Genomic DNA, 14,053 nt, shown 5'->3' with positions numbered 1-14,053 from the left:
TATATGCTTGTACTTATGATCAGTATTATAGTAGTTATATTCTTGTACATAGGAGCAGTATTATAGTAGCTATAATCTTGTACATAGGGGCAATATTATAGTAGTTATATTCTTGTACATAGGAGCAGTATTATAGTAGTCATATTCTTCTACATAGGGGCAGTATTATAGTAGTTATATTCTTGTACATAGGGGGCAGTATTATAGTAGTTATATTCTTGTACATAGGGGGGAGTATTATAGTAGTTATATTCTTGTACATAGGGGCAGTATTATAGTAGTTATATTCTTGTACATAGGGGGCAGTATTATAGTAGTTATATTCTTGTACATAGGGGCATTATTATAGCAGTTATATTCTTGTACATAGGGGGCAGTATTATAGCAGTTACAGTGCTGGCCAAAAGTATTGGCACCCCTGCAATTCTGTCAGATAATACTCAGTTTCTTCCTGAAAATGATTGCCATCACAAATTCTTTGGTATTATTATCTTCATTTAATTTGTCTTCAATGAAAAAACACAAATTGAATTGTCCTAAAGCCAAATTGGATATAATTCCACACCAAACCTAAAAAAGGGGGTGGACAAAAGTATTGGCACCCTTTGAAAAATCATGTGATGCTTCTCTAATTTGTGTAATTAACAGCACCTGTAACTTACCTGTGGCAACTAACAGGTGTTGGCAATAACTAAATCACACTTGCAGCCAGTTAACATGGATTAAAGTTGACTCAACCTCTGTCCTGTGTCCTTGTGTGTACCACATTGAGCATGGAGAAAAGAAAGAAGACCAAAGAACTGTCTGAGGACTTGAGAAACCAAATTGTGAGGAAGCATAAGCAATCTCAAGGCTACAAGTCAATCTTCAAAGACCTGAATGTTCCTGTGTCTTTCGTGCGCAGTGTCATCAAGAAGTTTAAAGCCCATGGCACTGTGGCTAACCTCCCTAGATGTGGACGGAAAAGAAAAATTGACGAGAGATTTCAACGCAAGATTGTGCGGATGGTGGATAAAGAACCTCGACTAACATCCAAACAAGTTCAAGCTGCCCTGCAGTCCGAGGGTACAACAGTGTCAACCCGTATTATCCGTCGGCGTCTGAATGAAAAGGGACTGTATGGTAGGATACCCAGGAAGACCTCACTTCTTACCTCGAGACATAAAAAAGCCAGGCTGGAGTTTACCAAAACTTACCTGAGAAAGCCTAAAACGTTTTGGAAGAATGTTCTGTGGTCAGATGAGACAAAAGTAGAGCTTTTTGGGAAAAAGCATCAACATAGAGTGTACAGGAAAAAAAAGAGGCATTCAAAGAAAAGAACACGGTCCCTACAGTCAAACATGGCGGAGGTTCCCTGATGTTTTGGGGTTGCTTTGCTGCCTCTGGCACTGGACTGCTTGCCCGTGTGCATGGCATTATGAAGTCTGAAGACTACCAACAAATTTTGCAGAATAATGTAGGGTCCAGTGTGAGAAACCTGGGTCTCCCTCAGAGGTCATGGGTCTTCCAGCAGGACAATGACCCAAAACACACTTCCAAAAGCACTATAAAATGGTTTGAGAGAAAGCACTGGAGACTTCTAAGGTGGCCAGCAATGAGTCCAGACCTGAATCCCATAGAACACCTGTGGAGAAATCTCAAAATGGCAGTTTGGAGAAGGCACCCTTCAAATATCAGGGACCTGGAGCAGTTTGCCAAAGAAGAATGGTCTACAATTCCAGCAGAGCATTGTAAGAAACTCATTGATTGGTTACCGGAAGTGGTTGTTCACAGTTATTTTGGTTAAAGGTTGTGCAACCAAGTATTAGGCTGAGGGTGCCAATACTTTTGTCTGGCCCTTTTTTGGAGTTTTGTGTGAAATGATCAATGATTTGATTTTTGCTTCATTCTCTTTTGTGTTTTTTCCTTGCAAGCAAATTAAATGAAGAGAATAATACCAAAGAATTTGTAATTGCAATCATTTTCAGGAAGAAACTGAGTATTATCTGACAGAATTGCAGGGGTGCCAATACTTTTGGCCAGCACTGTATATTCTTGTACATAGGGGCAGTATTATAGTAGTTATATTCTTGTACATAGGGGGCAGTATTATAGTAGTTATATTCTTGTACATAGGGGCAGTATTATAGTAGTTATAATCTTGTACATAGGGGGCAGTATTATAGTAGTTATATTCTTGTACATAGGGGCAGTATTATAGTAGTTATATTCTTGTACATAGGGGGCAGTATTATAGTAGTTATATTCTTGTACATAGGGGGCAGTATTATAGTAGTTATATTCTTGTACATAGGGGCAGTATTATATTAGATATAATCTTGTACTTATGATCAGTATTATAGTAGTTATATTCTTGTACATAGGGGCAGTATTATAGTAGTTATATTCTTGTACATAGGAGCAGTATTATAGTAGCTAGAATCTTGTACACAGGGGCAATATTATAGTAGTTATATTCTTGAACATAGGAGCAGTATTATAGTAGTTATATTCTTCTACATAGGGGAAGTATTATAGTTCTTATATTCTTGTACATAGGGGGCAGTATTATAGTAGATATATTCTTGCACATAGGGGCAGTATTATAGTAGTTATATTCTTGTACATAGGGGCAGTATTATAGTAGTTATAATCTTGTACATAGGGGCAATATTAAAGTAGTTATATTCTTGTACATAGGAGCAGTATTATAGTAGTTATATTCTTGTACATAGGGGGCAGTATTATAGTAGTTATATTCTTGTACTTAGGGAGCTGTATTATAGTAGTTATATTCTTGTACATAGGGGCAGTATTATAGTAGTTATATTCTTGTACATAGGGGCTGTATTATAGAAGTTATATTCTTGTACATTGGGGGTAATATTATAGTAGTTATATTCTGGTACATAGGGGGCAGTATTATAGTAGTTATATTCTTGTACATAGGGGCAGTATTATAGTAGTTATATTCTTGTACGTAGGGGGCAGTATTATAGTAGTTATATTCTTGTACATAGGGGCAGTATTATAGTAGTTATATTCTTGTACATAGGGGCAGTATTATAGTAGTTATATTCTTGTACATAGGGGCTGTATTATAATAGCTATATTCTTGTACATAGGGGTTAATATTATAGTAGTTATATTCTGGTACATAAGGGGCAGTATTATAGTAGTTATATTCTTGTACATAGGGGCAGTATTATAGTAGTTATATTCTTGTACATAGGGGCAGTATTATAGTAGTTATATTCTTGTACATAGGGGCTGTATTATAGTAGTTATATTCTTGTACAAAGGGGGTAGTATTATAGTAGTTTTATTCTTGTACATAGGGGCAGTATTATAGTAGTTATATTCTTGTACATAGGGGCAGTATTATAGTAGTTATATTCTTGTACATAGGGGCTGTATTATAGTAGTTATATTCTTGTACATAGGGGGTAGTATTATAGTAGTTATATTCTTGTACATAGGGGCAGTATTATAGTAGTTATATACTTGTATATAGGAGTAATATTATAGTAGTTATATTCTTGTATATAGGAGCAGTATTATAGTACTTATATTCTTGTACATAGGAGTAGTATTATAGTAGTTAAATTCTTGTATATAGGAGCAATATTATAGCAGTTATATTCTTATACATAGGGGCAGTATTATAGTAGTTATATTGTTGTACATAGGAGCAGTATTATACTAGATATATTCTTGTACATAGGGGGCAGTATTATAGTAGTTATATTCTTGTACATAGGGAACAGTATTATAGTAGTTATATTCTTGTACAAAGGAGCAGAAATATATTAGTTATATTCTTGTACAAACGAGCAGTATTATAGTAGTTATATTCTTGTACATAGGAGCAGTATTATAGTAGTTATATTCTTGTACATAGCAGCAGTATTATAGTAGTTATATTCTTGTACATAGGAGCAGTATTATATTAGTTATACTCTTGTACATAGGGGGCAGCATTATAGTAGTTATATTCTTGTAAATAGGAGCCAATATTATAGTAGTTAAATTCTTGTACATAGGAGGTAGTATTATAGTATGTATATTCTTGTACATAGGGGGCAGTATTATAGTAGTTATATTCTTGTACATAGGGCCAGTATTATAAAAGTTATATTCTTGTACATAGGAGCAGTATTATAGTAGATATATTCTTGCATATAGGAGCAGTATTATAATACTTATATTCTTGTACATAGGGAGCAGTAATATAGTAGTTATATTCTTGTACATAGGGGGTAGTATTATAGTAGTTATATTCTTGTATATAGGAGCAGTATTATAGTACTTATATTCTGGTACATAGGAGCAGTATTATAGTAGTCATATTGTTGTACATAGGAGCAGTATTATAGTAGATATATTCTTGTATATAGGAGCAGCATTATAGTACTTATATTCTGGTACATAGGGAGCAGTAATATAGTAGTTATATTCTTGTACATAGGAGCAGTATTATAGTAGATATATTCTTGTACATAGGGCCAGTATTACAGTACTTATATTCTTGTACATAGGAGTAGTATTATAGTAGTTAAATTCTTGTATATAGGGGCAGTATTATAGCAGTTATATTCTTATACATAGGGGCAGTATTATAGTAGTTATACTGTTGTACATAGGAGCAGTATTTTAGTAGATATATTGTTGTAAATAAGGCCAGTATTATAGTAGCTATATTGTTGCATATAGAAGCAGTATTATAGTAGTTCTATTCTTGTATATAGGGGGCAGTATTTTAGCAGTTATATTCTTGTACATAGATGTATTGTAGTAGTTATATTCTTGTACACAGGGCCTATATTATTGTAGTTATAATCTTATACATAAGGGAAGTATTATAGTAGTTATATTCCTGTACATAAGGGCAGTATTATAGTAGTTATATTCTTGAACATAGGGGGCAGTATTATAGTAGTTAGATTCTTGTACATAGATGTATTGTAGTAGTTATATTCTTGTACACAGGGGCTATATTATAGCAGTTATATTCTTGTACATAAGGGCAGTATTATAGTAGTTATATTCTTGTACATAGGAGCAGTATTATAGTAGTTATATTCTTGTACATAGGAGCAGTATTATAGTAGTTATATTCTTGTACATAGGAGCAGTATTATGGTAGTTATATTCTAGTACATAGGAGCAGTATTATAGTAGTTATATTCTTATACATAGGGGGAAATATTATAGTAGTTATATTCTTGAACATAGGGGACTGTATTATAGTAGTTATATTCTTGTATATAGGGGGCAGTATTATAGCAGTTATATTCTTGTATATAGGGGGCAGTATTATAGTTTTTATATTCTTGTACATAGGAGCAGTATTATTGTAGTTATATTCTTTTACATAGGAGACAGTATTATTATAGTTACAGTGGGTACGGAAAGTATTCAGACCTCTTTAGATTTTTCACTCTTTGTTTCATTGCAGCCATTTGGTAAATTCTAAAAAGTTCATTTTTTTTCTCATTAAAGTACACTCTGCACCCCATCTTGACTGAAAAAAACAGAAAGGTAGAAATTTGTGCAAATTTGTTAAAAAAGAAAAACTGAAATATAACATGGTCATAAGTATTCAGACCCTTTGCTCAGTATTGAGTAGAAGCACACTTTTGAGCTAGTACAGCCATGAGTCTTCTTGGAAATGATGCAACAAGTTTTTCACACCTGGATTTGGGGATCCTCTGCCATTCTTCCTTGCAGATCCTCTCCAGTTCCGTCAGGTTGGATGGTGAACGTTGGTGGACAGCCATTTTCAGGTCTCTCCAGAGATGCTCAATTGTGTTTAGGTCAGGGCTCTGGATGTGCCAGTCAAGAATGGTCACAGAGTTGTTCTGAAGCCACTCCTTTGTTATTTTAGCTGTGTGCTTAGGGTCATTCTCATGTTAGAAGGTGAACCTTCGGCCAAGTCTGAGGTCCAGAGCACTCTGGAAGAGATTTTCATCCAGGATATCTCTGTACTTGGCCGCATTCATGTTTCCTTCAATTGAAACCATTTGTCCTGTCCCTGCAGCTGAAAAACACCCCCATAGCATGATGCTGCCACCACCATGTTTCCCTGTTGGGATTGTATTGGGCAAGTGATGAGCAGTGCCTGATTTTCTCCACACATACCACTTAGAATTATCACCAAAACTTCTATTTTCGTCTCATCAGACCAGAAAATCTTATTTCTCATAGTCAGGGAGTCCTTCATGTGTTTTTGAGCAAACTCTATGCGGGCTTTCATATGTCTTGCACTTAGGAGAGGCTTCCGTTGGGCCACTCTGCCATAAAGGCCCGACTGGTGGAGGGCTGCAGTGATAGTTGACTTTGTGGAACTTTCTCCCATCTCCCTACTGCATCTCTGGAGCTCAGCCACAGTGATCTTGGGGTTCTTCTTTACCTCTCTCACCAAGGCTCTTCTAGCACGATTGCTCAGTTTGGCTGGACGGCCAAGTCTAGGAAGACTTCTGGTGATCCCAAACTTCTTCCATTTAAGGATTATGGAGGCCACTGTGTTCTTAGGAACCTTGAGTAATGCAGAAATTCTTTTGTAACCTTGGCGAGATCTGTGCTTTGCCACAATTATGTCTCTGAGCCCCTTGGGCAGTTCCTTTGAGCTCATGATTCTCATTTGGTCTGACATGCAGTGTGAGCTATGAGGTCTTATATAGACAGGTGTGTGTCTTTCAAAATCAAGTCCTATCAGTTTAATTAAACACAGCTGGACTCCAATGAAGGTGTAGAACCATCTCAAGGAGGATCGCAAGGAAATGAACAGCATGTGACTTAAATATGAGTGTCTGAGCAAAGGGTCTTAATACTTATTACCATGTGATATTTCTGTTTTTCTTTTTTAATAAATTTGCAAAAATGTCTACATTTCTATTTTTTTTTCAGTCAAGATGGGGTGCAGAGTGTACTTTAATGAGAAAAAAAATGAACTTTTTAGAATTTACCAAATGGCTGCAATGAAACAAAGAGTGAAACATTTAAAGGGGTCTGAATACTTTCCGTACCCACTGCATATTTTGTACAAAGATGTATTATTAGGGCATGAGGGACCTTGCATAATTCTGGTGCCTGCACAATAGTGGTGCTGAGGTATGTTACCATTTCTTTTATTTTTGATCACTGCATCTGTACTATTATGGCTTAACATACAACTCATTGGCTACATTACAGCACTATTGTGTAGTTGTAGTATACTTGTAATAGGTACACATACACTCTTACACCCGTATGCAAACTTTGGTCCCTCAAAGTACGGAGGTGCATTTTAGCTGTTAATGTGTTTGTATATTTTATACTAATAAAGTTTTGTGCTTGCTGAATCAATTTGGTCTTCTGTGCATATATCAGATCTGGACCGAATTATATGATGTATATGGTTATGTTGTGTCAGCAACTCCATTTATATTTGTAGGACAAATATGCTTTTTTGTTTTTAATAGATGTATTACAGCAGTTATATTCTTGTACATAGGGGCAGTATTATAGTAGTTATATTCTTGTACATAGGAGCAGTATTATAGTAGTTATATTCTTGTATATAGGGGGCAGTATTATAGTAGTTATATTCTCGTACATATGAGGCAGTATTATAGTAGTTATATTCTTGTACATAGAAGCAGTATTATAGTAGTTATATTCTTGTACATAGGAGCAGTATTATAGTAGTTATATACTTGTATATAGGGCCAGTATTATAGTAGTTATATTCTTGTATATAGGGGCAGTATTATAGTAGTTATATTCTTGTATATAGGGGCTGTATTATAGTAGTTATAATCTTGTACATAGGGGCAGTATTATAGTAGCTATATTCTTGTACATAGGAGCAGTATTATAGTAGCTATATTCTTGTATATAGGAGCAGTATTATAGTAGTTATATTCTTGTATATAGGGGCAGTATTATAGTAGTTATATTCTTGTACATAGGGGACAGTATTATAGTAGATATATTCTTGTACATAGGGGCAGTATTATAGTAGTTATATTCTTGTACATAGGGGGCAGTATTATAGTAGTTATATTCTTGTACATAGGAGCAATATTATAATAGTTATATTCTTGTACATAGGGGCAGTATTATAGTAGTTATATTCTTGTACATAGGGGAAGTATTATAGTAGTTATATTCTTGTACGTGAGGGGGATATTATAGTAGTTATATTCTTGTACATAGGAGCAGTATTATAGTAGTTATATTCTTGTACATAGGGGCAGTATTATAGTAGTTATATTCCTGTACATAGGGGGCAGTATTATAGTAGTTATATTCTTGTACATAGGGGCAGTATTATAGTAGTTATATTCTTGTACATAACGGCAGTATTATAGTAGTTATATTCTTGTACATAAGGGGCAGTATTATAGTAGTTATATTCTTGTACATAGGAGCAGTATTATAGTAGTTATATTCTTGTTCATAGGGGGCAGTATTATAGTAGTTATATTCTTATACATAGGGCAGTATTATAGTAGTTATATTCTTGTACATAGGGAGCAGTATTATAGTAGTTATATTCTTGTACATAGGGGCAGTATTATAGTAGTTATATTCTTGTACATAGGGGCAGTATTATAGTAGTTATATTCTTGTACATAGGGGCAGTATTATAGTAGTTATATTCTTGTACGTTGGGGGGATATTATAGTAGTTATATTCTTGTACATAGGGGCAGTATTATTATATTTATATTCTTGTAGATAGGAGGGGTTTCCTTGGTGTCCCCCGGACGCCAAGCCTCTGGTAAACAGACTTTATAAAACCAGATTACTCTGCAATCAGACCTCTGCTATGGGCCATACAGGTAAGTATAGATTTACTTTTCTATCACCTGTATGGCCATAGTAGAGGTTTGATATCGCCAAGGGGGGTGACAGAATCCCTTTAATAATCACCTCACACTGATAAGAGATCTAATAAATGAATCTATTGTAGGGGTTTTACTCACTTGGGTGCGAAGAGAGAAAAACAGGAAGCATGTTCCTTTAACAAAATTCATGTTGGTTTATTGCTTCATAAACCAAGAAGCCAAAAGGAAAAGCAAACAGACTTTAGTTTAGGCAAACAAAGTAAAGTGTCCTTAGCAGGTCTCCGTTCAGCCAAGCCTGTGTGGCACACAGGAAGGGTAGTGTCCAGTATCCTGGCTCGGTCGGGAGACAACCATACACAGTAGGCCTTCTCCCTCCAAACACACAGACCATGTGAAAAACAATGGCATCCATTTTGAAGGTTGTTAACCACACCCAGAGGTGAGGTCTGTGGGTAGCTGGACCCATCCAACTCTCCAAGCTACCCATAACCCGGTCCCAGGTGCACCAAATGATCCTCTTAGTGCTTACGTGCACTAGAGCAACACTCCGGGTTACATCACAGAGGACAGCCATCTCTGTGACACATACCTTCCATCAACTATGCGACCTTTAGCCACCCTACACCATATACAAAAAGCAGAAAATGTGTGTCCTGAAGGATCTCAAATCACAGTTATGAAAACTGCCTGACAGTCAGACTGTACTAGTTGTATATAGCAATCAATCAAAGCTCACCTTTCACTTTACCTCAGTAGCTTCAATGCTGAAAGCTGCACTCTGGTTCCTGTAGGCAACCACAACAATCTTACTGTGAGGCAATTTTCATAAGTAAGGCCCCAGTTACTTCTGCAACAGCCGTTTCTATAATTACAGACATTAGAGTGACCTCACCTTAGCGACAATATGGTTGCTGCTAATTTAAGAGCGACTTATTGGGCACTGTCGCTTTAATTCTTGAAGACCTTTTCGGCAAAAACTGTGGTCTTGCATTCAATACACAGACAGCCATTTTCTCATTTATTTCTATAGAGCCTAAATTCAGGGGGCCAAATCTAATGAAGTGTGTGTGTGTGTGTGTGTGGGGGGGGTGGGTTCAAGTTTTAATGTTCACAGTATTTTTAGTCTGATGTTAAAGACGGGCTATGCAAAATTTCAATCAAATCAGATAAAAAATGTGGTTTTGTATTCAACGGGCTACCACACACAGATTTATATATACAGTGCTGGCCAAAAGTATTGGCACCCCTGCAATTCTGTCAGATAATAATCAGTTTCTTCCTGAAAATGATTGCAATCACAAATTCTTTGGTATTATTCTCTTCATTTAATTTGCTTGCAAGGAAAAAACACAAAAGAGAATGAAGCAAAAATCGAATCATTGATCATTTCACACAAAACTCCAAAAATGGGCCAGACAAAAGTATTGGCACCCTCAGCCTAATACTTGGTTGCACAACCTCTAGCCAAAATAACTGCGAACAACCGCTTCCGGTAACCATCAATGAGTTTCTTACAATGCCCTGCTGGAATTGTAGACCATTCTTCTTTGGCAAACTGCTCCAGGTCCCTGATATTTGAAGGGTGCCTTCTCCAAACTGCCATTTTGAGATCTCTCCACAGGTGTTCTATGGGATTCAGGTCTGGACTCATTGCTGGCCACCTTCGAAGTCTCCAGTGCTTTCTCTCAAACCTTTTTATAGTGCTTTTGGAAGTGTGTTTTGGGTCATTGTCCTGCTGGAAGACCCATGACCTCTGAGGGAGACCCAGCTTTCTCACACTGCGCCCTACATTATGCTGCAAAATTTGTTGGTAGTCTTCAGACTTCATAATGCCATGCACACGGTCAAGCAGTCCAGTGCCAGAGGCAGCAAAGCAACCCCAAAACATCAGGGAACCTCCGCCATGTTTGACTGTAGGGACCGTGTTCTTTTCTTTGAATGCCTCTTTTTTTTTCCTGTACACTCTATGTTGATGCTTTTTCCCAAAAAGCTCTACTTTTGTCTCATTTGACCAGAGAACATTCTTCCAAAACGTTTTAGGCTTTCTCAGGTAAGTTTTGGCAAACTCCAGCCTGGCTTTTTTATGTCTCGGGGTAAGAAGTGGGGTCTTCCTGGGTATCCTACCATACAGTCCCTTTTCTTTCAGATGCCGACGGATAGTACGGGTTGACACTGTTGTACCCTCGGACTGCAGGGCAGCTTGAACTTGTTTGGATGTTAGTCGAGGTTCTTTATCCACCATCCGCACAATCTTGCGTTGAAATCTCTCGTCAATTTTTCTTTTCCGTCCACATCTAGGGAGGTTAGCCACAGTGCCATGGGCTTTAAACTTCTTGATGACACTGCGCACGGAAGACACAGGAACATTCAGGTCTTTGGAGATGGACTTGTAGCCTTGAGATTGCTCATGCTTTCTCACAATTTGGTTTCTCAAGTCCTCAGACAGTTCTTTGGTCTTCTTTCTTTTCTCCATGCTCAATGTGGTACACACAAGGACACAGGACAGAGGTTGAGTCAACTTTAATCCATGTTAACTGGCTGCAAGTGTGATTTAGTTATTGCCAACACCTGTTAGGTGCCACAGGTAAGTTACAGGTGCTGTTAATTACACGAATTAGAGAAGCATCACATGATTTTTCAAAGGGTGCCAATACTTTTGTCCACCCCCTTTTTTAGGTTTGGTGTGGAATTATATCCAATTTGGCTTTAGGACAATTCTTTTTGTGTTTTTTTCATTGAAGACAAATTAAATGAAGAGAATAATACCAAAGAATTTGTGATTGCAATCATTTTCAGGAAGAAACTGAGTATTATCTGACAGAATTGCAGGGGTGCCAATACTTTTGGCCAGCACTGTATATATATATATATATATATATATATACATATATATATATATATATATATATGTACACATATGGAGCTAATCATCTGGGCATATCTAATTTTGTGAAGTGTAGTCCAATAAATGATATAAGATCATTGAGATCATACGTGAGGACATGTTTTATTGATGTAGTTGTCTATTGATGTGTCTGATATAGCAGCTCAGACTCACTTGCCTAAATGCACGTAACGAAATTAATTATGGTGAATGACAATGAGGAAATCCTCAACAACAGCATAAAACAACTCTAGCAATGTGCCTCATACTATTTTTCTAATACTTGAGGCAAACATTTTGCTCTTAATTAGAACAGATTATACAAGGTCAATTCAAAGTTTGGATTCAAGTTATCAGTAGACAACAAGGCATCACGTAACATAAATTACCAACCTTCCTCTACTTCTGGCATACGTTAATTGGCCAACTGCTATAAATATGCATTCTCTAGGAAAAGGTTAAGTGTAAATATCCTTTAAATTGCTCCTGTATCTGGAGAAACATCTGTTTGAGGAAAGAATCAAGCACTTAAGCTAAAGTTGCATTCCATAAATTACATAAGTCTGAAATAATTTGCATACTTTTGGCATTCATCAAGTGCTAGAACGTGGGGGTGGTCATCTTCAGACATGGTGATAACAGCCTCTCTGTTGAAGGCCCCTCTCCGACTCTGGTCCACAGTATGGCGTGTGATGGATGAGGTAGTAGAGCTTGTCCAGTAGAGAGTATCCCACGCTCGGTGATATGCCAGACCTTCCACAGAGCCCACATCTGTCAAGTAAACACCATAGAAAAATTAGATTACCTCGTGCTGTTAGACAACCTTAGGAAGCCTTGTAATATTTCATTAGTAATGTCTCCATTTGGTCTTAACTGTGCCAAAAATCCTAAAAAAAAGAGACATTAAAGTTTCAAAATGAACAAGTCAACTGTAAGCTGCATCAACCGTAACAAATTCTGAATCAAATTTTATAATTATTAATGTTCATAAAAATATATTGGTTTGTACCTGTTATAATTCTAAAAAAAACAGAAAGACATCTAGGATGGTATATATTGTACATTGTGCTTGGGTTATGATATTATATATTATTTTACGTTAATGAGGTTTTTACATTTTTAAGCTTGCAGAAATTCTATTGTTTTACTATTAGTTCAGTAGACATAATGAAATGTCTTTAATATTTGCAGTTACTTCAATATGATAAAAATGTATTCTTTCTGTGTTTATACATTTTTATTTTCTCGCCTATGTTTTCTGAGTTGGAGATTAGTCCCAGTGTAATGTATGAGCGGCTTTTCGCTTGGAGCAATCAGATACCCTCTCTTTCATCCCCTCTCTCTAAGGGTGCTTTCACACTGCGTTCTGGCACCCGTTTGTTGCTCCCGTCGGAGCTTACCTCAGAACTCTCAACTAAATGGGATTCGGGTGTATGCGCAGGTGGGGCCATAGACTATAATGGTGCCAACACAGCAAACGTGTGCTCCGTCATGCATCATGTTCGGGCATGGAGGTGGACACTTTGACATAGTAGACTGCGTCTGGCTGCCTATTTCCAGTAGGAGTACATGCCCAAAAATGATGCATGACAGAACGCACGTTCTCTCTATCGGCACCATTATAGCTTATAGCCCTGTCAGCGCATATGCCAGAATCCCATTTTGCAGGTGAATTCGGATGCAAGCTTCAACAGGACCAACAAACGGGTGCCAGATCGCAGTGTGAAAGCACCCCAAGGCCATGTCAAGATTTGCAATAAAAAAAAATCTGTTACAAATTTTCAAAAATATCTATAAAATTGTGGCTAAAACTCAAATTCTTTCCTTAGAGTTAAATGCATATTCACACACGGATTAGCTCTACCGAAGCTTAATATAAAGCTAATCAGTGTCTTTTCACCTAGGAATTCACATGAGTAATGAATATCAGTTGATATGTTAATTGTGCATGAAAAGCCCTACTGAAAGGGAATCTGTTAGGAGAATCAACCCACCTAAGCCTTCTACATGGGCATTAAGGTCATAGAAAGTTGAATAAAATGATACTATGATATCTGTGATCCAGAAATTATTCCAGAAAAATTCTCGTACTTCTTAATATGTAAATGAGCTGTTAAGATCTCTGGGCCGAACATAGATCTCCCCGAGAATCTGCTTCCAGTGCTTATTTTAAGTGAAAAGGGACATTAACTGCATGATACTTGTAGATCAGGAGAGTAGATTGTCAATCAATACATGTCAATGATGTCACTGGTAACTCTCCCTTTTATTTAAAATAAGCTCTAGACGCAGATTCTCAGTGAGATCTATGTCCGGCCCATAGATCTTAACAGCTCATTTACACATTAAGAAAAATT

General features: G+C 36.8%; 1 protein-coding gene across 5 annotated transcripts in view; it reads right to left on the bottom strand.

Moving 5' to 3' along the window:
• Nucleotides 1-14,053, bottom strand: part of LRP1B (LDL receptor related protein 1B) — a 2,071,868-nt gene that overhangs the window by 449,975 nt on the left and 1,607,840 nt on the right. For all 5 annotated transcript variants that reach the window (XM_073647246.1, XM_073647248.1, XM_073647249.1 and 2 more), the window contains exon 42: nucleotides 12,278-12,467. In XM_073647246.1, the coding sequence (XP_073503347.1) occupies nucleotides 12,278-12,467 (190 nt within the window). The remainder of the gene's footprint in view (nucleotides 1-12,277; nucleotides 12,468-14,053) is intronic.

This window comes from Phyllobates terribilis, unplaced genomic scaffold (genome assembly GCF_046119375.1).
Source record: "Phyllobates terribilis strain yellow unplaced genomic scaffold, ASM4611937v1 Scaffold_9__5_contigs__length_417890890, whole genome shotgun sequence".
NCBI lineage: Eukaryota > Metazoa > Chordata > Amphibia > Anura > Dendrobatidae > Phyllobates > Phyllobates terribilis.
This window is presented reverse-complemented; position numbering and strand designations above follow the sequence as displayed.